Source organism: Sitophilus oryzae, unplaced genomic scaffold (assembly GCF_002938485.1).
Source record: "Sitophilus oryzae breed Bouriz unplaced genomic scaffold, Soryzae_2.0 scaffold_111_pilon_pilon, whole genome shotgun sequence".
Classification (NCBI taxonomy): domain Eukaryota; kingdom Metazoa; phylum Arthropoda; class Insecta; order Coleoptera; family Curculionidae; genus Sitophilus; species Sitophilus oryzae.
The window spans coordinates 1,030,103-1,056,622 of record NW_022145749.1 but is presented as its reverse complement, the minus strand read 5'-3'; the positions used below and the strand labels follow the sequence as shown (position 1 = coordinate 1,056,622).

The following is a 26,520-nucleotide window of genomic DNA, read 5'->3' as shown; positions in this document are numbered from 1 at the left end:
TAATAAAATATATAAATATAGTGTAGTGGCTGCTTCTAGAACTTCCTGTAATTTTCTGTAGCATTCTCCCCTCTGCCGGTAAATTCTGCTCTCTGGCTCGAAATTACAGAACTCGTTTTTCTTCTAGTTTTGGTCGTTCTTAAATAAAAAAATAAGCGAGGTGGTGACTTTTCCACAGGTATAAAAAATGTACTAAATATTAGAAGGATCTTTTTACGAAAAGAATAGTTGTCGTTGAAGTGGCAAAGTGGAGATGGGGGAGTTTAAGTTGCAAAGTGGGGGTAAGGGTAGTTTTTGCCTTTCTCGTACTATTTCTGGTTTTTTTTGGTGAAAGTCGAGTGTTATTTTGATATCCGCTAACGGACAAACAAAGTTCTTTTGGATAGAGGTAAACTGTGTTCAATTAACTGATTTTGATTTCAAAAATAAGTAGTAGTTTCATACCCACGGTATATTGGGACACCCAGTATAATAAATTAAAAATAGGACAAACAAATCAGTCACAGAGAATAGAAATTGTTTATTAATCTATTTTGTTAACATAACGTGACGTGTTTAATTTCTTCCTCTATTGTCGTTGCTTCTCAACCCTCTGGTAGAATTTTTAGAGGTTCTACTCTCAGTGCTTGGACTTTTTAATGGGACTCGTTCACATTTTCCTGCAATAAATTCAATTAAAGTTGAATAAAAAAACTAAATACGTTAAATAATATTTAAACCAATCTTTCTATTAGCAATTAGCGATAGTTTCATACCAATTTTTGGCAAAAAAATTTTACCAACTTTTACACAATTTTTGTTAATATTTAAGATTTTTTTGTTACGCATACAGCAGAGTAAAAAGAAAAGATTGTACTTGAAAAAAAGATATTATTCAATTATTATGATTATGAAAAATCCATGTTTACAACAAAATTCTGGATAAGTTGTTTTGCATTTCTTAAATAGTCTTTTAAATAATAGTCTTATAGAGAATACCTTTGGTAAATTATTAAGTTTTGCCACCGGAGCGGAACTAGAAAAACCTCGTCCAGGCAGTGATGCCAGATTGATTCGAGAGAAGTTCGTGAGATTGGTCATCAGAAATCATGAGATGTCAGAAAAACGCCAATTTTGAAGGGAATATAACAAACAATATACAGGGTAAGTCTTAAATAAGTGCAAATATTTTTAAGGGTAGCACATTTTGTCCCCAGAAACACGTCAGTGGTTCTCAAAAGTTAAGTAAAATATCTCTGTTATTTTGGACTTATATGAAAAACAGTAAAGAGAAAATATGATTCTTTTATTGAGATCTACCAGCCCTGAAAATATACGCACGTAGGTACTTATTTAGAGAGATTTAGACTCACCCTGTATATACATTGTATATTTAATTTTTAATTGTTAAATAAGTTTAAATATATAAATAATAAAAAAGAATGTATGAATTTAGACAATTTTATTTTCTATATTTCTGTATAAAAACTTTCAGTCTAAACCATAGATTTAAAATAAAATATAGATTTAGCATCTCATTCATAAACAATAAATAGCTGGCAAAAGCGGTCAGTTATTGTTTTAGGTTCTAACGAGTGCGACACGAGTGATTGATAGGTTGTCTCCGTCGCGCGTCGTAACCATGGTCGTAACGGTCGTTTGCTGACGAATATTGCAACACTGTGTCTCGTTTTTCAGTACACCTGACTTCTCCGTATCATAGGCGGGTATATTTTTACCAGTGATGTACTGATTTACCAATAGTTTTTGCCATTATATAGAAAATAACTTTTTTTTAATGTTTTTATATACCTATTTATTTCAATCATCTACTTACCTCTTAAAGCAGTAGGAATTGCAAGGCTTAGATACCTTTCTCGTTCTATTCTTGATTTTTCTATACAATTTGAATAATGCCTTGATATACATTCTGTGTAAAGCAAAAATAGACCTCAAATAGAAACAAATATTTAGTAGATGTGCTTTATCAATAGCTTGAATCAGCTTACAAAATACAACTATAAATGGCACCAAGTGAGGTAGACTTAATTCATCGTCAGTTAATGTGATAACAATCAGTATCAGCAAACAAACTACTAACAAAAAGAAACCAAAACCGGGAAACCAACTCTTAAAATCGCATTTCTAAAAAAAAGATTATAGCACTATAAAATATGATATATCAGTACGGTGATTCACGGCGATTGATGTATTGATGTTAAGTTTAATGTTTATGAAAAATGGGGGATAAAAGTTATACACAGGGTATCCCAATATTCCGTGGACATAGAACTACTACGTATTTTTGGAATCAAAATAAGTTCATTGGACACAATTTACCTTTATACGAAAGTGCTTCGTTTGTCCGTTAGAGGGTATCAAATTTTAAGAAAATAAAAACTTTTTTTCAGGTATTTTAAGAACCGCTATCCCGATTTGAATGAGATTTTAGGTGTCTATGTTTTGCTAAATGCGTGTGAAATTTAACATTTCACTTTTACAAAAATTAAGAAAAAGTACGGGAAGGGTGAAAACTACCCCCACCCCTACATAAATTTTAATATAGATATTTTCCAACTCAACCGACGACCGAATTTTTTTTCGTAGAATGGTACGTCCTTCTAGTATTTAGGGCTAGTTGGAGTAATGGTAAACAGGGGCAATTGTAAACAGGTCCAATAACTTTTGAATTTGGCGGGTAGGGAATAAGGGTATAGGGAATAACTGGGACTAGCTACAGTGGCGCCCACATCTTTGATGTGTATTGACTCGATTAAATGAGTTTTTAACACTATTTGCTTATGGTGCAAAAACATTTTTTTGGAGAGCTGCTTTAAAAATTGTAAAATGTTTTATATCTTAGCGAAATTTTGTTTAAACCAAACCAAACTTACAACCCAACTAAAAACAAACTTGTATAGTTCTTGGTTCATTATTACCCCATTTAAAAAATATGTTTACATTTACCCCAAAAAAATAGGACAATATTTGATTTTCCTATGGGGTAAATGTAAACAAGTTTTTTTTAACCTATGGCAAATTTCTAGCTGTCCATCAAAGCACCTATTAAGTAAAGTGTCTTAAAATATACGCTTTTAGAATTTACAGTGCAAACGTCGAAGTTTAAAAGTTATACCTTGTTAAAATTATTTTTGTTAAAATCGTTTACCATTACCCCAACCCTTCCTCAACTAACCCTACTACATTTTTTGTCTCGCCACCAACAAAACGCCACCGCGCATACTTTTTAAGGGAAAAAAAATTGCGCGTTAAAAATGTGCAATTAAATTCTTAAAAAATTATTAATATTCAATATTTAGACTCAAAAAATACGTACTTGTTCTATGACTACGGAATATTTGAACTCCCTTTATACAGGGACTGAGTATACAGGTTGTTAATTTGTTTATTACTCGCGGCAAGAGCTTTATGGTTGAAATATGGCAACCTCGGCCCGCTCGTCGATAGACGACGCGACGGGACGAGTCGGCAAAAAAAACCTATAAGTGCATGCGTTCTCAATAGGCAGTGTTGCCATTCTGTTCCCCTATAAGAAACTGTCCAGTTAACAACCTGTATATGTTACAGACCATATGTGAAAACAGACCTTATATACAGGGTGTTCCAGGCTGAGCGAGCATTAGAAGTTTCTAGAGAACTACAATATCTCGATCTGAGATTTTTGCACATTAAGTTTTACAACGAGTTCTATCGAATAAAAATATTTTCAATATGACGGCACTTTTGGAAATACCGGAACATATACAATAACTTCCTTATTTTAAATGGGTACCACAATTTTTTTACATACTTAAATTCTCAGTAAAATTTTATGAATTTTGATGTCAAACATTCTATATCTAACATTAACCGTTTTTGAAAAAAAAAATAATCACGGAGCAATCTTTTTTTATGTTTCAATATGAATCTGAGTGTACATTTATATATGGGCTAGTCTGATAGTCCTTTTATATATGGCCTGTATATATATTTGTTCTCAAGAAAAAGCACTAGATTTGGGAACTCACGTGCACATGCGCAGTTACTGAGAATCCCCCACTGACTCACTATGGAGTCCGTTAATAACAGAGATATGGTTAATAGTATAGATATGGTTAATAATATAGAATCCCATTTTTTTAAATCATCCATTTTCCATAAGCGTCAACCATCATCCCGCGTGAATAATGAATGTATTATATAAACAATGTTTCTTACACAGAATATTAAATAAGACACAATGAGCAATACAATTGAGATCGTAATAAGACAGCCAACATATACAAAAGCTCTTATTGAATCTATAGGCTCCTTCGACTCTCTCGCAAGTACCGTATAAACAATACAAACGATTATAATAACCTAAAAATAATAATATATAGAGTAGCAGCATATATGTATTTCACACATGTGCTTGGTCAATTTAATAATAATGGAGAAAAATAGAATATATAGAGTTTACCACCATGTATACCGGGTGCGTCTCAAAAGTGGTTCACCCCTATAACTTCTTTCCCGATTATTCCTATTCCTATTATTCCTTTCCCTATAACGAATCCCGATTTTTTCAGATGAAAAATCGAGATTTGGTATGTTAGTATATCACATAAATTAGGATTGATTTACGTATTCAATTGTTTTTGGTTACTTCCTGTTTCACCGGAAATTACTACAACTTTTGATTTTTAAATGAAACCTTTGGTATATTTTTATTTTATTCGATAGAAAATGACATTCTGAATAGAATGACATATCATATATGCCAACTTTTGATATTTTTTTCAAAAAATATATAATTGTTTCCTTCGAATACCCATGATTATGATCTACATACCTACTAATTACCGGGAACAAACAATAATCATAATTTATAGCATTGTGTTAAAAAACTAAACCTCTATAATATGGTTAAAGTAAGCCTAAAACCTGTAGGTATATGAAAAACAATTTTTAAAATTGGCGTTACCATTACCAAAATGTAGCAAAAAATATTTTGAAAATACCAACTAGTCTGCACATAACACGATAATATCTAATATACAGGGTCCGGCAATAGTGCGTCGGGCATCTGTAGCTCCTAGAATAAAAAATTTAGAAATTTTGTATAAGTGCAAATCTAAAGTATGTTCTAGGATGTATTTCAGGAAAATATTTTAACTTGTATAGGATGGCTCAAAAAAGTGTGAGTGGATCGGGATGATTTTTTTTAAATGGAACACCCTGTATTATTGTATTTTTGGCTTCTATTCAGATCACTTTACATAATCCTAAGATATGAGTAAATATATTTTGATAGATTCAGAGATATTAATAAATAAATAAAAAATATACATTTTTCAGCCTTTCTTAAAAAAATTATTAAATATACAAGAACTGTCCTGAAATCAAAACTATATTAAGTATCTACTTTAGATGGTCTGTACTTACTTTGCTGTAAATATGGTAATCGTAAATCATACAGGATGTTCAAAATTTTACGCCAAACTTTCTAAAATATAAATTTTTTTAAATGGAAATGGAACTAATTCAAAAATGTAACATTTTTTGTATTTATAGTATTTCAAAATTTTTAACGTTTTTGCAGATATTCGCGGTTTTATATTTTGCATGGCATTTTCCATAGTAAATTTTTATCAAAGTCATCCAATGATTTTTTTCTCGTTGAGAGCGCCATATAAAATAATACTGCGTGTATCTGTTGGAGGCAGATGCCGAAAATTAGACATATGGCGATTATAATTAAATATACCTAACTATATCCACAAAGTTACGTGGAAGAGTTTTGATTGCATTGGTTTCAACTTCTATGCGAAGGGTGTTAATCTTTTGTTGTTCTTCTAGGAGCTACAGATGCCTGACGCACTATTGCCGGACCCTGTATAAGTTTGTCTAGCCAAATATATACGAGAATGAGAGTTGTACGTTATTCTAATTATTCAAAGTATATCTTTTTTCTGTCTTTTTTTGTATATTGTCATACTCGCTGGAGAGACTATAATTATATACAAATTTTTTTAATTTTAAATTTCGCTTACGAATAAATTCATTTTAGTTTTATTACATTTTAAATATTAACATGCGACAAATAATATATTTATATAAGGAAACATAGATAAGCATAATAGTAGTAGGTATACTTACTTCCAAAATTACAGTTATAGATATCCCAATGGTTTTAGTAACATGAACAGAAGATAATTTAAGCATATTTGTATTAACAACTGTCATAAGTATGTATTTATCATTGCCAATAATGACTTATTTTATTTTGCGAAAAGTTTTCCATGAGAAAACGATTTCTGCTTGAGAAAATTATTCAGTGTATCAGCTGCCTGATAGATGTCACAACTAGTATTATTTCCCTATATTTCCCCTTTGAATAAAGTATTTCCCTAAAGATTTCCCTAGATCATATATTATTTCAAATTATTTTATAATTAGGTATTATTTCAGATGTTATTATTATTCAAACAATAAATAATACTTTCTTAAATATTTTACTGTGTTAATTCTAAACATGGTAAAGAGCTAAGGCGGATTTCCACTGAACGGACAAAACCGCGACAAAACAAAAATTCTGTCGTTTGCAACAAAATAGAAACCAAAGATAGAAACTATAGTCTGTCCACAAACAAAATCCTTGACAGTGATAGATGTGTCTGTCATTTTAATTTCAAAGTAGTTTATTTTATTTTACCAAAAATAAGTTGGTACAATTGGAAGGTATAGCAGGAAATTTTTGAATCTTTGAATAAAAAGATTAATGAAGGAGTATAATGCTATCCATGGTCTTGATCCATGGTGGGCGGAAAAAGGACTTTAGGGTGGGGATCCTTGACAGTTCTGTTTGACGATTCATTTGACATATTTGAATTTGATTTGAAATTTTGTGAATTTGTCAGTCTTTACTGAGCTTATTTTATGTTATTTATGATTTATTCTACTACTGATAGTTTTATAAAGGTAGCAAATCTAGATGGAAATTGTGGCGGAACTTAAATTAACAGTGACACTATTCCGATTTATCGAAAAAGACTGTAAATTAGTTGGTTGTGTAGCGTGCGGTAGATCTCGGTCAAAAATCGAGTGAAATATTGGAATAACTTTTCGCTAGTAAGTGACTATATTAATATACATACGTGTAGTAAACCGATCATTTATGAAATTCACTTAAAATTAACTAATTATATATTTCTTGTTGTATTTTTGCTTTTATTTACTACTTGTCAAAGACTAGATGTCAAAGAATTTAGACACGTCAATTTGATTTCCTGCTTCAGTAGCGTATCGGATGTTTGTGTTAATAAATATAACTTATTTATTTTTATTAGAATTATATATTTTTATAACAATTTTAATAACTATACCAACATTTATTTACAACGTATAATAAAACAACAAATTATTGAGTCTACCCCACGTCTACTCTACATTTGGTTTAGACTTTTTAAATAGAATTAGAACGGCACTGATAAACCGGAATTAAAGTCGGCCATATTTGAGTCCCATGCATCGCGGTGAATCCATATACGTATTATTTACAAATATACTCAGCCTAATCTCCAAAAAGTGAAGCCCAAACAGTGAAAGAACAATATGGAATTCTGCATAAGTCTATTTCACCCGGATATTCATTTAACTGCGCATGCCTCACCTGAAGAAGTTTTTATTGGTCGATGTTTTTAAAGGGAAGTGGTTGACTGACATTTCACCTAACCTTTGGAAAATAGTTGGAAAAATATCAAAAAATAGTTGGAAACAATAAACTAAACAAAATCACTCTTTTACGCGCACAAATAAAAAGTAATCCAAACAGAACTAAAACAACAATCAATCGGAGTTTTGCGCAATCGCAGTTCAATCCATATCCGGGTGAAATATACTTATGCAGTTTTAATATGGAGCTGGGTTATGTTGTCTTTCTCTTACGGCACAGAAACTGTACACGGGGTTAAATAGGGAACCCTGAGTATATTTGTAAATAATACGTATATGGGTGAATCTAAGATTTTTGATATGCTCCTTGCTTAATCAGGAAATTAATATATTTAAAATTTGAGTGACTACTCAAAAGTGAGTGATTACTTCAAAACAGCTTCAAAATATTGTGAAAAAAAAAACTGTATAAAACCAGATAAAAATGAAAAAATCTAATCGAGTTATTTTATTTCAAAAAGAAATTACGGTATGTGGTATTAATATAAAGCAAACAAGGGTGTATTTGAAACAAAACACCACATACAAAAAATATCAAGAAAGTTTTTGCATTTATTATTATATCTATCAATTTACCTAACTTATGTACAAATGAAAAAACTTGTGTGTGCACTATGTGCGCATATTTGAAGTGAAACTTCTTACTAACAGCAGAGCTATTAAATTGGAGGATTTGAAGGACATGTTTCAAAAAGTGACATATAATGCTGTTTTAATATAAATGCTATTTGCAATTCATTTCTGTAATCTGTACAATTTCTATATCTGCAATAGTCTGCAAATTTTGTGGAATTCTAAGGCTTAAATTTAAGAAGAGAAACATTTTTAAACCTAACCAACAATTCGTTTTATAGTGGTTTACACTAATTTTGTTAAATTATTCGAATATTCTCGTTGATTATTGGTTTGAAATAAATATGACGATGTCCTCCAATGAAAATGCGAGTTGCTTAACTCTAATAATTCTAATTCTGGGCTAGCAAATGAGCTAAATGCTTTACCCAGACCGTTATTCAGAAGCTACAAGCCTATCGATGAAAATATGCATGAAAATTTACTTCCTAGCACACTACCAGAGGATATTGTTACCCACGTACAGTATCAAGTTTATTATAATGCTTTTATTAGCTAGGGTGTTTGTGCGATCCTTACCACTTTTTTTTTCTCGTTAGCTCGTGCGTCAAGGCATGATCAAGGTTATATCGTGTCAAGCCGTAGTGTGTCACCGCCTTGAATTTTTACTCCCAACGCGCCTAAAGAAGTTTCATTTCAAAAAATTTAATATTGCACAGGAATAAATAAAGCTCAACATAAATAAAACAAAACATTTTATTAATAATAACACTTACTGAATTTTATACTTTAAAAGACCTTTGTGATTCCAATGTCCAATGATTTGTAAGGCGTTATTGTGCAAAGGACGTTGTTTTGTTAATTAAGTCATGATGGATGGGAACACATTTCTCAAGCTTGACAAGTTGAAAACTAGTTTTATTAGCCTATATGGTGATTACTGTATCCTCACTAAAATTAGTAGTTTTTTTTCTTCTATATATAGATAAGTAATTATTATCTTAGTAATAAATGTTACGTTATATTATATCAATTTTTTATACTATTAATAAAATAAACTATAATTGAACACTGTCTTCATAATATAAAGAATGCGTATTTATTTATATGTATAGTAGGGCACAATAGTTATTTACAGTAAGTGTGTTTTTGAACATGATTACAACGAGTTTGAACGATTAGAACGACGAGGTCGTAGAACACTCGTTGTTGTAATCATGTTTAAACGAATCGTTCACATTCGTTGTTGTACTCATGTTTAAACGCACGTGTTATGTACATACAACGTTTTATTTATCTACAACCGAAAAATAAGAAAATTAATTAATTCATTCATACAGTGGCGGATTTACAATTTATGGGACCCTACGCTACATAATTTCTGGGGCCCCTACGCCTTAAGTTGAGTTATTAAAAAACATATTTTTTTTTTCAAACTTTAACACCCTTTGTAGCTGCTAATTTTATTTTGAAAAGTAAAATAAAACTAATATGTTCTTTTAAAATTTATTAAAATAAAATTAAAATGAAACAAAATAAAAAAAAATACGTAAATATGTATAGGAACAATACACGAGATCAAAATCAAAACATTTTGTAATTTCAGGTACCTATGTTTCAAAATAATAGGATATAAAGTTATTGTAAGAAGAAGTATTGTAACAAATAAAGAAAATAAAATATAAATATATTGGACTAACAAAACATTTTTTCTAATAATAACAAATGATTGAGTTTTAAAACTACAAAAATATAAGTTACTAATGTGTGTAACATACCAACATATATAACAAATAACATACCGAATGTATAAAGATGAAATTAGAAAAAAAAAATCACTAAAACAAATTCTTTTTTCTAATTTTATATCGGCAAATTGCCGTATAGTGTCATCGTAATTTATTTTTTTATGTCAAATCACTTTCTATTTATTGAAAGTATACCCAAATATTGTAATCTTTTTTCTGTCATTGTAGTCCTATATTTATTTTATATTATTGTTAATTTCGAGAAGGAACGCTCGGCTTCGCAACTTGTTACGGGAAGCGTTAAAAATATTTTAAGTGCGGTGTATAAATTGGGGAAAACATCTATTATTTCCTTACTATAAATGATGTTTAACATTGTTAAACAATTTGAAGTGGCTTCAGGGTTCGTTATTTTTAAATATTGTTTAAACCATGTCTTTAGTTTAAACTGAATGGCTTCACTAACGAGTTCGTCTTCAAGATCATCATGTTAATATTCTATAAGTTTTTTAAGGCATTCCTCATCAGTATCGTCTTTTTTTAAATATCCCCTATATCGAATAAACATTTAAACTTAATTGTCATTTTTGCATAGACAGAACTTCGACGGTGTAAGTCGGTTATTAAAAAATCTAAGAGCCTGTTGATAATTTCAACTCTAAATTTTGCTTTTCCAATAAAGCTAGGGGTCTGAGTTTCCATATTGGTTAGCAATATTTTTCTTTTTCGTTTGTTAGATGTTAGATTCAGCAAATTCTTTTTCAACATCTTCGCTTAATTCTTTTGCATTTGCTTCTAATTTATCAGTTTCTATATCTTGTAAAAACTGCTCTTAAAAATTTAATAAATGGTTCTGGTCTTTCTTGTGGTTAATACTTCAATAGTATGTTTATTGATCTTTCTTGAAAACCATGTTAAAATTGAAATCTTGTGACCTTTACTTTCCTGGTGCATATCCAGTATTCGCAAAATATTAGACCAATCGTTAAGTTCGGTTTTAAGCTTTGATTGTACATTTGAGAACAATTTACAAGCTATACAAAAAAACATTCCACTGCTTGGTGAGCCTTTGAAAAATAATTATCTTTTGTGCTTTTCACATGTAATTTCAGATTTAGGATATCTAATATTATAATCATAATTTTGAAAATATGTAAAATCTTTAACTAGACACAGTTTAATCAAATCGGTATCAATACACTCCGGCCATAAAGCTAAGTCTTGATACTTTTCAAAAGTTGTATCCAATTCAACAAATGATTTGACGCAATGTTCCAATTTTTCTTCATTTCCGGTTGCCTTGGAAATACTAGATTGGCAGGTCTCTGTTTCAGCAGTAGGATCATTTTCATTGTGATTTTTTGAAGTACTTGGCTGGCAAGTAGATTTTTCCCTGGGAAAATTGTTTAATATTTTTTTTGTAATAATACTAATAATAAATATAATATTTTTTTTGTATTGTTTATTTGGTAAGGTTTTTAGTTTAATCCTTAACTGGCTAATATCTATTTTTCTTTCCTGTACGATGACATGGAGTCTTATCAGACCCCCAACCAAACTAGGTGTTTTTTAATTTTTTTTTCTAAAAAAAGTGTAAAAAAGTTTTTTTTTATATAAATATAATACATGAAATAAATTTACGAAAAGTAGGGCACCTGCGGGGCCCTCAGGAATTGCGGGGCCCTACGCTGCAGCGTACATAGCGTATAGGTAAATCCGCCCCTGCATTCATAACACCACTAGTTTGTAGCGTTTTTTAAACATTACCACTGCGAACGGCAGCTTTTCATCGGAGAGCAGTCGTGGGTAAGGTATTTCACTAGAGAGAAAACCAATCAATAACAATAAACAAAAAAATACAGATATTGGGCGCCAGGCATGTACAGAGAAAGAAAACACAGTTGTATATTACTTAAAACTAATGACTATATTTATTCATGATGTTCTTTGCTGATACATGACATTGTAGAGTTTTAGTGAATATATAGTGGTCATATGTCAAAGAAAGTGGTCAACGTTAAGAGTTGTACTAAATATCTATAAAAGTAATACCATTACAAGACATAATGTAATGAAACCTAAGATTTAAATCATATTTTAAATACTAAATCGACATAAATGTTCTTAATAATCTAACCACTAAATATAGTCTGTACGATATTATTTAAAATGTACGTTAAGTTAAGACTGAAAATCGACTGAAAATCAGAACCTAAATCTACACTTAGCTGTTCTTGAGGCAATCCTGTTTCGAAGAGTAGCAGCGTGAGGTGGGCTCATATCTCTGCACTGTCTCTCGGCTATCCTGTTGGCCAATACAACAAAAGGGGCCAGAACGAGGACACCATGAATCAATACAGCCATAACTACTGACTAGACTGAGAAATGGGAGCGAAGCAGCATGGGGCTTAAGGTGCGTATTCATTATCCGAACGAACGAACGAACGAATGTTCGCTAGTGGTATGGACGGGGACCGTACGATACCGAACGCCTTTGATGTACCGACTCGAAACGGATGGCCGAGCGAACGAACGAACGGCCGCATGCGTTCGGTCCCCGTCTAAATATATCGCACTTTCATTCGTTCGTTCGTTCGGATAACGAATACGCACCTTTACGCTGTATCCATACTGTGGCAATATGGGGACACTATCCGTACCTTGGAACACTACTAGGACCTTGGATAATGTCCGTACCTTGTAAATAGTCCGTACCTTGGACCCTAAAAATACGAAACTCTTGTTTAAAATCAAACAAGATCTAATAAACAAAATGAACCTATCTCGAATTACTTCCGAGGGCTCACTAAATAATAAAGAACATGTCCTTTCTTCCATGTGACATTCTGGAGGACAAAAGAAAAGGGACGCCAACGTGCCAGCAAAATACAAATACAAGTTAGGTTGGGACATCCAAAACTCTACCATAAAAATACGCAGTAATAATAACGAATCAAAAAAGATAATATCTCATTTTTACCTGTAACTTCGAAATAGCAGTTGATTCAAATTATACAGCAAGATTTTTATAATTGCAGTTTCTCGAAGCAAGGATTTTTTTGACAGTGACAGTCGGACGGTCAAAGCGTGGTCAAAGCCAAGTGAAGTTAAGCACGGAGAGAGTAGAGAGATGACAGAAGCGATGTTGACAGCGCCTCCACAGAACAGTGAAACGATAGCAGGGTTGCCGACTAGAGATCGTAAAAATTACGCGTCAAATAAACTATCCGGCCTTTCATATATTATATATAATAAAGACATATAACGAACTAAAAACGTTACAAGTTGTGTTATGAATCTCATAACGTAACTGAAATACTAAAAACATAGTGATGTAAAAACGTTATAACTAAACGGTTGTAGATAATAGTTATTTACAGTACAAGTATGTTTATGAACATGATTACAACAACGAGTGTGAACGATTAGTTCTGATCACACGAGTGTTGTAATCATGTTTAAACGCACGTGTCATGTACAACGTTTTATCTACAACCGAAAAATAAGAAAATGCTGTTTTAATTTTCGTTTATTAGTCGCCCACCTTTAACACCTTTAACTATGACATTTGTCACATTTATGCTGAAAAGTCAGTTTGCCCTGTCAAGTAAACGCGAGCACTTTTTGCCCAGAAAAATCATTTTAAAAATTACGATGAGCGATTCCGAAAGTCTCCCTTCAGATGTAGAACTTGCCGCAGTACGTGCCACGGAATCATTATTGCTGGAAAAGTTAATATATTTAGATGTTCGTAGTTCTTTTTCATTATTATAGCAACTAGTTGTGTTATAGATTCATAACACTACTAGTTGTGTTATGAATCTCATAACGTAACTGAAATACTAAAAAAATAGTGATGTAAAAACGTTATAACTAAACGGTTGTAGATAAAGATATTAAAAACACGGTTGAGTTTAAATATCTTTGGTAGGGTATACAATTATACAATACACTCGAACAAAAGCCTTAAATAAACATATCATGGATGTAAAATGCAAATATGAATGCAAACGATGTGAAAGTTATTTACAAAAAAAAATCGATTTATACTGTGATAAGCAAAATGTATTTGTAGTTTGTTCAAATGTTTGTTCAAATAAACGAGTCGTAAGAGTCGATTCATTATGAGAAATTGAATCTCTTGATTCGATTCACTAAAAAGAATCGTAATGCCCATCACTAGTGTAAATGGATAATTATAAAAAAATAAGCCGGTAATTAACTGGATGATGTTAAACGAAAAGGAACCAAGCGCCAAATTACGAAAAGTGAGTAAAAGGCATCATCCGACAGAGCAGTGTTCAATGTATATGTGGAAAAAGATCCACGCTACAAACACGGCTACAAATGTAGCTGCAATTAGGTGTTTCAGTGACATCTATTGAATAGGGTCCTAAGCATCACCACTGTGTAGGAATCTTTTGAATTTGTCTAAAAGGATCCAAGCGACAATTCCTTTTATATGTATGTCCGTTTTCTGTTGATTCTCTTTAAATGTTTGCTTAGCCGCGTGCTTTTCATATTAAAACTACAAAACTATTATAAAAAAGAAAGGTATTAGCCTAAAACAAGGGTAAACATAGGAATTAGTGAAAGAGCTAAAAGTATTGTGTTGGCTGCTTGGGAAAATATAATTTTCGAAATAATGGATAAAGGAGACCTCTTTTCTACAGAACAAACAGAGAAACAAATCTGCAATAGAAAACACCGTAAACCATGTTGTAGATTTTCTTTTTGGTTACAAGTAACCAAGAATTTGGTTCTTTTTTAAAATTAATAACAGTACTCCGGTATTTCTTAAAAAAGAATTATGGGCCAAATGTTTATTAAAATGTGTAAAGTTTGAAGCTATGTTTTGTCAATTTGTTCTTGTACTCATCTTAAATCAATTTTGTTATAAATTGTGGATACATTTTTCTTGATAGCTCAACAAAGAGAGATAGAGCTCGCTCATAAATTAGAAGACAATATCTCAAAATCACACTTTGGCGCTTGGGTCCTTTTCGATTAGCATTATCCAACTGTTCTTTGAAAAATTAAAAAGGTTTTTTTATATTAAATTTTTCAGTTTATCTTATCCCTAAATTTAAATGCTCTTACAGGGTGCACCAAAATATAATAATAACATCTCAATCTGAATTTTCTCAATCACAATCACATCTACTGGCTTCTATTTTAGACGCAGATACTCTAATCCTAAGGCCAATTCATCTGGGAATGCCGTATGGAAAACTTCGTAATTTGCATAATGGCGTCAGTTTGCGAGACGCAGCGAAAAAAAGATCGAATAAAGCGAACTCTGGAAACTGGAAAACGAAACTCGTCGTGGAGCTGTGTGAATTAGAATTGTTCCTTTGGAATCGCAACATAACTCTTTTTTTTGTATTGGGGAAATAGGATATTTTTGCCGCAGTTTCTTATTTTTTTACATGAAAAATAATAATTTATAGGCCAACTTTTCTGTATATAAGATCGACTTTTTACCTTAAATGTGTGTCGCGATTGACTTGTCATAGGCGTACTTTAAGGGAGTAGAAGGGATTTAAAATACATACTATGTTTATACACTGTGTTTTAGTATGAATTGCATTCCAGCAAGGTATGAGTAGATAAATAAAATATAAGTATGTTCAAAACTATTTTCTACTTTTTAAATCACTTATCAAGTTTTCGAGATATACGGGTGATCCGAATTGTAATCGGGAAACTTCGCCCCCAACATATTCCGCAGATAAAAATAGAAAAAAAGTTCGTATAAAATTATGTCCCAAAATATTTTGTTTTTAAGATACAGGTTGTAGAAATTTCTTTTTTATTTCGATTTTTTTTCAAGTAAGTAAAAGTAATTTCTGAGCTTTTTCTGATATTTTGATGAAAATTGGTGTTTTGTTTTTATGACATGAGAAATTCGATTTTCATGCCGGCATAACTCTTGCCACTATACCTCTTGCCACTTTCATGCCAGTATAACTCTACTTGTAGGGGGGCCCTACCTACATACGTTTTAACTGTTTTGAAGCATAATAACTTTTCGACTGTAACTGTATTACACTACTGAGAAAAATATACAGGGTGGTCCGAATTGTATTCCGAAAACTTCGGCAGCATATTCTGCAGATAAAGATAGGTAAAATAGTTTGTATAAATGTATGTCCTAAAATGCTTAGTTTCGGAGATACAGGGTGTAGAAATTTCATTTTTATTTCGATTTTTTCCAAATAATTTCTGAAGTAACATCAATATTTAGATGAAAATTGGTGCCTGGGAGTTTTTTGACATGGGAAATTTGATCTTGATGTCAATATGACTCCTACTGGTAGAGGGCGCCACCTACATGTGTTTTAACTGTTTTGAAGCGTAATAACTTTTTGTCCGTACCTGTATAAATCTACCGAGGAAAAAAATATACATCTCTATGATTTTCTACGTAAAAAATATCTCTTTGTAAAAATCGCTACGAGCAACCGTTCTCAAGATATTTAGAATGGAAATAGTCAATACATGCCATTATTAACGAAAAATAAACACGTTGAGTAGATAGTTATTTCACTGAAATAATAAATTTGGGAAATTTTTATTTTCTTAAATTAATCATATTTTTTCTGCAAAAAAATGATGATAAAACAGTTTTTGTTGAACTTTTGGTACAAAACATTTCAAATTTATGATTTCAGTCTGATTACTATTTAGTCAACATGTTTAATTTATGTCAATGATGACGCAGTATTGATAATTTTGATTCCAAATATCTCGAGAACCATTTCTCGTAGCGATTTTTACCAAGAGATCTTTTTTACGCAAAAAATCGTCATAAATGTATATTTTTCACTCACTTGATTTATACAGGTACGGACGAAAAGTTATTAGTCTTCAAAACCAGTCAAAAATATGTAGGTGGCGCCCTCTACAAGTAGGAGTCACATTGACATCAAAATCAAATTTCTCATGTCAAAAAACTCCCAGACGCCAATTTTCGTCCAAATATTGACCATACTTCAGAAATTATTTGGAAAAAATCGAAATAAAAATGAAAGTTCTACACCCTGTATCTCTGAAACTAAGCATTTTAGAACATACATCGATACGAACTTTTTTACTTATTTTTATCTGCAGAATATGCTGCCGAAGTTTCCGGAATACAGTTCGGACCACCCTGTATATTTCCCCCATTTTTTACGTAAAAAGATCTCTTGGGAAAAAATCTCTAATAGTAATGGTTTCCAAGAAATGTGTATTCATAAATCATTAGGTTATTAAAGTGAAATAATAAATTTGGAAATGTTTTTGTGCTAATGGTTCAGCAAAAACTGTTTTATCATAATTTTTTCTATAAAAACAAAAAAATATGATTAATTTGAAAAAATCATAAAAAGTTCCCAAATAACTATGTAGTTAATATGTTTATTTTTTGTCAATAATGAAATATGTATTGACTATTTCCATTCCAAATACCTTGACAACAGTTGTTCGTAGAGATTTTTACCTTTATTAGGTAAAAAATGACGGAAATATATATTTTTTCACTTAGCAGTTTTATACCGGTACGGACAAAAAATTATTTCAAAACAGTTAAAAAGCATGTAGGTGGCACCCTCTATAAGTAGGAGTTACATTAGCATCAATATCAAATTTCTCATGTCAAAAAACACCCATACACAGATTTTCACCCAAATATCGACTATAATTCAGAAATTATTAGGGAAAACTCCAAAATAAAAATGAAGTTGCTGCACTCTGTATCTCAGAAACGAAGCATTTTCAATTTTTATCTGCAGAATATGTTGCCGGAGTTTCCCGAATGCAATTTGAACAATCCTGTAGACTCATGAAGAAAATAAATTTGCAGCCCCAACTTTTGATAGCAGCATTCGGTATATGCGGTAGCTAAAAAATTCAATAAGAATTCATCTTCATCTGAGACGATCGACCAAAACCGGCCCCGACTTGTTGGCCACCCCTGATTTATAGGATGAATATTTTTATTATAAATTGGCTAACTTCGTACCGTGCCTAACAGTGAAGTGAATGTGATGCTTTTTGTCAATGTTGTGGTACGATGTGTGTCAATGTAACGGTGACTGACTGAATGATCTGGAATGATTTTTACTAATTAATTTGACAGTTGTTGTCATTTTGTTCTTTATATTTTTGTTTACAATTCGATTCGAGTCATTTCTATACAGGATCCGGCAACAGTGCGTCGGACATCTGTAGCTCCTATGATAAAAAACTTAGGAATTTTGTTTAAGTGCAAACTTAACGTATGTACTTGGATGTATTTCATGAAAATATTTTAACTTCTACAGGGTGTAGCCCTGTAGAAGTTAAAATATGCCCTGTATATTATTGACTATCTCTTTGATCGCTTTACATAATTCTAAGATATTATTAAATTTGTTTTGCAAGTTTTGGAGATATTCATTTTATAATATGTGTAAAATTATATGAAAAATGTCATCGATCGTCATTTCCAAGCCAACTGGACGCGTTTTTTTTAAATTAAAAAAAATCAGCCTTTTTTTATTTAATAAAATAAAAAACAAATATTTGGCATTATAGGTACATTGTAATGATTAAAGAAAAAAAGTACCTAAACGAATTATTGATTTGATGCTATTGGCCATATGCCATTTTATAGCAGGGTTATTAATCATGTTTTTGTTGCTTTTCGTTCAAGGTCTATTTAATTTTCAGTAGTTAACGGCACGGGAATAAAAGCCCTTACGTGTATGGTTGTTGATATTGATAACAGAAAGCGTTTAAAGTTCCAGGTGAAATAATAATGTGAAGTTATCGATTTCTTTGCACGTCTATAAAATATTACAGTGCAAGGGCATACGTTTTTTTGGATTGTATTCTTTCCATCGATCAAAATAGATAAATAATTATTAATATGAAAAAAATGTTGTGTAAGCAGGTATCTTTTCTATGCTAATGATGGGCTAATTAAAAATTAGCATATTAAACATTATTTTTTCTACTGCAAAAAAAAGTGTAGACATTTATTAAAAAAATTACATCATGGAATGTTCCTAGAAATACTGTCATTCTAAAACTTTAACAGGACTCGTCAAGTCATATCTCTGTAATAGTCGTAACATATAGTTAGAATTAACGGAGTTTTGTTAGCAGAGAAAGTGATAGATGCAGAAGTACCACAAAGGCCAATGTTAATTCCGGTATTGGTTTTCATATACTCGTACAAAAATGATCTACCATGTAGAATGTAGAATGGTTAGGAGGGAGGTTAATCACCGCGACCTTACAAATCTATTGTGTGTTTACCTTTCTTGAGTTCTAACAGTTTATATTTAATCCATCATACACACAGTCTCAGAGCTTTGACAAAAGCCAGTATCTGAGACGGCTTCACAGAGACCAGCTCTCCATTCTCGACATCAGCCGTACCAAAGTTTATGGCACGAACGGTTGTCGTCTCCGCGCACTCAGTGATAAAGTGTTCTGGTGTTTTCCAATTATCCCCACAGAATCTGCGTTCGCCGTTGTTTCTCAGCTTCAATCTACTGAGGTGTTCGTTGAGGAGACAGCGTCCTGTTAGAAACCCCGTGACAATCCGGAGATTGTTCTTACTTAAATCAAGGAAAATCTTTGATTTTTTTCGGTCGTAAGTTCTGAGAAACTTTTTCTAGTGTCTTTAAACCGTTGGAGGATTCCCATTCCAGGTTACGGATGGAGGCCTCCAGGTTCTTCAGTTCCGCTCTAAACTCATTTGCGCTTAGAAAGCAGAACGGTTCTAGTCCAGTTAGTGGAGTGTTCGCTCCTTTTCTAGCTAGATTGTTTGCCTTTTCATTGCCTTCTATACCTTGGTGAGCGGGCACTCAGAGTAAGAGGAATTTATTTTCTTTGCCTAATTTGTTCAGCTTCTTTGGGCATTCTTTGACCAATTTCGAATTGATGGTTATTGAATTGATCGCTTTTACTGCTGCTTGTTAGTGCTGCTTATTTCCTGTTTTCGATAGTTCCTATCTAAGATAAATTGTACGCATCTCTGTCGATTGCGTAGATTTCTGCCGGAGGGATGCTGGGTTAGGTGCTCATTGGTTCGGAGTTTTTAGTTTTCGACCCAAATATTCCTATCCCTGTCCCTGCTTTGGTTTTAGAAGCATCAGTATACCGACGCTATGGTATGGTCTTTTACATGCTGAGAAAACGTTTCTCTCTTCCAATCTTTTTTATTGTTGAATATTAAAGTGAGGTTGTTCAAAATTTCTCAAAGTTTTAAATTCTTCGTATGTCATCCATTGGGAGTTGGAGGAGTATGATCTACCATTCATTGAGCCGATTGGAAGTTTTACCCTATTTGCTAATGCCATCACAGTCGCTCTGCAAAATTGTAAACTTGATGATGCTGAAATTGAGGCGAAAATCGCACGCTTATGAACTTATGATATCTGATTTTCGCGGAAGGCAAACACAAATTCTTAGGAACAAAAGTGAATCTCAAATTCATATGGAATGAAGATATAGATAACAGCTAGGAAGCAGCACATTTTTACTTAGACTTTTTTTTGCTTGATGGCTGCCCCCCGTCTCTGGAACACCACGCCCCTCTGCATATTTTGCTTTATTTTACTCAGTCATGTCTTACTGCATAATAACATAGGGAAGCGCCGCTAGTGCGGATAAAATTTTTGCACTTTAGTAGGTATGTCTTCTGAAATCTTGTTCCGAAAAACAGCTCCGGTTCTGGACACCGTAAACTGCACCCCAAAAAGACTCTTTTTGAGCCATCAAACTGTCAATCTAAGGCTACAAATTAAAGGATCTTGTTTAACAATATTAACATCCGAAATTCGCTCAGTTTTTGTCGTATATCACGTCTCTCTTCTGTCGAAACTATGTCTTATCCTACGTGCATTGCTTCCGATTCGGAAATTTCAATATTCTCGCATCCATGTCGTTCGTCTCAGGTAGGAGGATTTAATAATATTGAAATTGAATTGATCGAAACTGTGCCAGTATGCAATTGATTTTTATGCACCGGTAATATGTTCGCAACACTACCGGAACCTTACAACCCTAACCTTAAACTTTATCGGTGGTAATTTCTCTATAGTTAAGACGCTGTAAAATAGTTCTGTCGCCCTTCGTGTCCCTGACTTGTCGTAAAATAGAATCGAAATCGAAATTTAGACCTGGATATAGTATGGCGACAGTTTTATCAGATTTAACAAATTATTTATTGCAAGCTATAGATACATCCAAAACTTCAATTCTTGTTATGCTTGACTACTCCAAGGCGTTTGATTGTCTAGATCATCATCTATTACTAGCTAAATTAAATTATTACGGTTTATCAGCGGGCGCCTTGGAGTGGTTTGAGTCATATTTAACAAATCGTTAACAACAAGTTTTAGTTTGCAAAAGGGGAGAACAAGTAGTTTCTACTTCTCTAAATGTTTCCGCTGGATTTCCACAGGGCTCAATTCTGGGACCACTACTCTTCATTTTATTCACCGCAGACTTACCTTCTAATATTTCAACTTCTTACCATTTATATGCAGACGACTGTCAGGTATATTTGCCTATTTTACCAACTAGACAGACTGTTTCCATTGCAGAGATTAATGACAATTTAGCGATAATCAATTTGTGGTCGAAGAAGAACGGTCTGTTACTTAATCCTGAAAAAACGTTAGCAATGCTGATTGGCACTGATAGGCAGATGGCCAAAGTCCAAATAAAGGACAAAATTTATCTAAATGGAGTTCCCATACGTGTTGAAAACTCATGTAAAAACCTTGGTCTCACTTTTGATAGTAATCTAACATTTAATACTCTTCTAACTAATATTTTAAGAGCAGCCTATGGAAGGCTGAAGTCAATTTACAGGTATAAGTTTGTGCTGGATGCTAAAACAAAATTAAGGCTAACTGAGGCAACTATTCCGTCACTCTTTGATTATTGCGATACTGTGTATGGTCCTTGCCTTTCAGGTATAAACCAAAACAGAATACAGATCATGCAAAATACTTACATGAGATTCGCCATCGGCGTTAAACGTAGAGAACATATAACGCCATCATACTTACAATATGGTTGGCTAAAAATGAATAAGAGGAGAGAGGTACATTTTGCGTGTTTCTTACATCAAATTGTTAACTCTGAGCGGCCGCACTATTTATATCAAAGATTGCAATTTGCCACTAACATTATTGAGCGTCCCAGGAGGATTTCACTTCTTCTGAATGTGCCACAGCACGCCACCTCTGCTTTTGAGGGTTCTTTCGCTTATTACGCCAGTTTACTTTTTAATTCTCTCCCTAATAACTTAAAGACTATAACAAATAGAACTACCTTCAAACGGAAGGTAAAAGATTACCTCAAAGATCTGTAGTGCTCTCGATTTTTCCTCCTCTATGTTTTTGTGATTATTGTTTTCTCTTTTGTTAGTTTTAGTTTTTGAATACATAATACATACCTTTATAATAATTTTTGTTACATATTTGTTTAGTAATAGAATAATAGGATTTATTATACATACATTTGTAATATTTTTCAGGTTGGGCCTACGCAGCCTTGGCTGAGCCCCGCCTAATAAAAACTTTTTGATTTGATTTGATTTGATTTGAAATGTATGTATTAAAATGCGAAATTCGCTCGGTTTTTGTCGCATATTACGTCTCTCTTCTGTAGAAACTATGTCTTGTCCGGCGTGCTTCCGATTATTGAAATTGAATAATTGATCAAAACCGTACCTGTATGCGACTGATTTTTATGCACCCTTAATAAGTTCGTAACACAATCCGATTCTTACAACCTTAACCTTAAGCTTTATCGGTGCTAATATTTCTAGTTAAGTCGCTGTGAAACAGTTCTGTCACATTTCGTCGCCTGACTTGACGTCAAATAGAATCGAAATCGAAATGTATAAAAGGCCAGGGAAACTTTTATTAGGTTTGTGTTGTTACGCGACGTTCATTACGTTCATTTGTGTTCATGTTAATTTTCTCATGACTGATTACTTAATAATTTGTTATTATTTTTATAAAAAACTCAATTTTTTATAGTACAGTACCGAAATTCGCAGTTCCGAAAAACAGCTCCTGTTCCGGACACTGTAGACTGCACCCCAAAAAAACCCTTCAAAGAGCTATCAAACTGTCAATCTAAGGCTACTCCACGCTACATTCTCCTTTAATAATATTAACATGCGAAATTCGCAATGTTTTTGTCGTATATCACGTCTCTCTTCTGTCGAAACTATGTCTTATCATACGTGCATTGCTTCTAATTCGGAAATTTCAATATTCTCGTATCCATGTCGTTCGTTTCAGACAGGGAGATTTAAATATATTGAAATTGAATTGATCGAAACCGTACCAGTATATGCAATGGAGTTTTATGCACCCGTAATACGTTCGCAATACAATCCAAGGCTTACAACCTTAACCTTAAACTTTATCGGTGCTAATATTTCTAGTTAAGTTGCTGTGAAATAGTTATGTCGCTCTTCGTCGCCCGACTAGTCGTAAAATAGAATCGAAATCAAATTGTATATAAGGTGAGGGACACTTTTATTAGGTTTGTGTTGTTAGGCGATATGTGGAAAACCGGAAAACATGGCGTACTTGATGCGGTGGCGTTTTATTTCCTTGTATAACAAATCAAAAAATAAACAGATTTGAAGAAAACATAAGAATTTTCATCTTTTATACTAAATCGACTACTCTTCTTACAAATTTGAGGAGGAAACTTTTTCGATTAAGGTGGTTTTTTTGGGCTATGAAACGTCAATTTAAGATTATAAATTAAAAAAAATCTTTTTTTACATTATTAAAATACGAAATTCGCTCGTTTTTTGTCGTACATCACGCCCTCTCCTGTTGAAACTATGTCTTGTCACATGTGCATTGATTCTGATTCGGAAACTTCATTATTTTTTCACTTCCATGATATTCCTCTTAGGCAGGAGGATTTAATAATATTGAAACTGAATTGATCGAAACCACGCCGGTATATAATCGATTTTTATGTACCCGTAATAAGTTCGCAACACAATTTTTCTTCAAATCTGTTTATTTTTACAATAGAGCATTATTTTATTCCGGTTTGTTATAGAACGAAGTAAAACGGCACCGCATCGAGCACGCCATATAAAACTCGTTCTCTGTAAGTCTTCCGCATATCGCGTAACAACACAAACCTAATAAAAGTTTCTCTCGCCTTCTATACATTTCGATTTCGATTGTATTTTACGTCCAGTCAGGCGACGAAATGTGACAGAACTATTTCACAGTGACTTAACTAGAAAGATTAGCACCGACAAAGCTTAAGGTTAAGGTTGTAAGGTTTGGATTGTGTTGCGAACGTATTACGGGTGCATAAAAATCAGTTGTTGCATACCGGTACGGTTGCTGATGATAAATTCAATTTCAATAATTGGAAGCACGTCAGAGAAGACATAGTTTCGACAGAAGGGAGACGTGATATACGACAGAAATCGACCGAATTTCGCACATTAATATTGTTAAAGACCTTTTAATTTGCAGCCTTAGCTTGACAGTTTGATATCTGAAAAAGCGTCTTTTTGGGGTGCAGTCTACGGTGTCCGGAACCGGCGCTGTTTTTCGGAAATGTCGGTACTACATTTTAAGAAACCGGGATTTCCCGGTTTTCTTTCTACTTTCGGTATACTAGCTAATTTTTATTGAATGATGGTGTATTTTATCGATCGGCAAGCAACTGTTGGTTTTCAAAAGCAAAATGGATCATGAGAAAATTAACATAAACTCAAATGAATAGTAGTAAAGACAAATACGTAGGTAACTTAAAATTAACAACATAAACAAACTTAACTAAATTTGAAAAAAAACTTAAATTTTGAATTAAAAATGTAAATGTCTAAAAATGCATAGCATAAAATGTAACCAATACATTGAACAACATTTTACCTGTGGATAGAACACATTTTAAATACTCGAAAACTTTGCTCCTCATATTTATAAGAGAATTCAGTTGAGTATAAAAGATAAAAATTTTGATGTTTTCTTCAAATCTGTTTATTTTTACAATAGAGCCTTTTATTCCGGTTTGTTATAGAACGAAGTAAAACGCCACCGCATCGAGCACGCCATATAAAACTCGTTCTCTTTAAGTTTTCCGCATATCGCGTAACAACACAAACCTAATAAAAGTTTCTCTCGCCTTTTATACATTTCGATTTCGATTCTATTTTACGTCAAGTCAGGCGACGAAATGTGACAGAACTGTTTCACAGCGACTTAACTAGAAATATTAGCACCGATAAAGCTTAAGGTTAAGGTTGTAAGAATCGGATTATGTTACGAACTTATTAAGGGTGCATAAAATGAGTTGCATACAGGTACGGTTTTGATCAATTATTCAATTTCAATAATCGGAAGCACGCCGGACAAGACATAGTTTCTACAGAAGAGAGACGTAATATGCGACAAAAACCGAGCGAATTTCGCATTTTAATATTGTAAATAAATGCAGATAAAAAAAATCGTGGGTGTTTGGGAAGGCTTGGAAGGAAACAATGTTTTTGCGACGTTTCGCGACTTTATTGTCGCTTCTTCAGGCACCAAAACATATATTAATCCACTTTATGCCTACAAACATTCATGGCAACTCCACATGAATGTTTGTAGGCATAATGTGGATTAATATATGTTTTGGTGCCTGAAGAAGCGACAATAAAGTCGCGAAACGTCGCAAAAACATTGTTTCCTTCCAAGCCTCCCCAAACACCCACGATTTTTTTTATCTGCATATTAACTACTGGGAACTAACAATAATCATATTGTAAATAAAGTTCTTTTAATTTACAGTCTATTTGCTTTATTCATGACGCGGAAAGTTTAGTCACACTTCGGGTAAGAGCGTGATTAAACCTACACGATCACTCTATAAGTATCATTCCTTGAACAACAATAGTTTAAGAGCTAGCTACATAAAAAACTTTATCATCGTTACATGGCTATTTTTTCTTGTGAAGTATCCTTTGATGTAGCCATTATGAAATAGTCATGTCTTTGAGCGCGATCCTGGGGCTTAAAGTGGGGGCGGCCAATCGAAAGGGTCAAATTTTGACACTAAAAATATTATAAGGTACACAAATTATAATCGCGAAAGTAGCTTTTATTTATTGTTAAAAAATGTGCAAAATTATTGGCAGACATTTTTCTAGTCACTATAATGCCAGCTGACGCAAAAGAAGCATAAAATATTGAAAAAAAAAATATGGAATACATGTATGCCGATTGGTGGAATGTCATTTATTTATTTAAAAAGCCGTATACAAAAGGGCACACAAAAAGATCGTGGCTAAATCAATATAGATAAATCATGTATACGATTATATTATAAATATATTTTTTTTATGATTTCAATAACAGATATCATACATTTACTATTCTGTCTCACTATTTGTATCTGAAACAGATCTTCGCTCTCCTAAACAAGTATTCTTTTGAGTCGATTTCTACACCGTAAAGTTTTTGTAGACTTCATGTATTAT

General features: G+C 32.7%; 1 protein-coding gene across 4 annotated transcripts in view; it reads right to left on the bottom strand.

The window, feature by feature from the left end:
• Positions 1 to 505: 505 nt before the first annotated feature.
• LOC115883510 overlaps positions 506 to 26,520 on the bottom strand; it is a 57,075-nt gene continuing 31,060 nt past the window's right edge. For 2 of the 4 annotated variants that reach the window (XR_004050393.1, XR_004050394.1), the window contains 4 exons: positions 4,198 to 4,341; positions 1,989 to 2,124; positions 1,817 to 1,930; positions 506 to 659 (listed from right to left, as the gene is read on the bottom strand). Coding sequence is in view for 2 of the 4 variants with exons in the window: in XM_030901882.1 (XP_030757742.1) it covers positions 556 to 659; positions 1,817 to 1,930; positions 1,989 to 2,124; positions 4,198 to 4,341; positions 6,121 to 6,186 (564 nt within the window). In the remaining 2 variants the exon portion in view is untranslated. Of the gene's footprint in view, positions 660 to 1,816; positions 1,931 to 1,988; positions 2,125 to 4,197; positions 4,342 to 6,120; positions 6,205 to 26,520 lie in introns of those variants that run through there. The other 2 variants (XM_030901882.1, XM_030901889.1) reach the window with 2 other exon arrangements.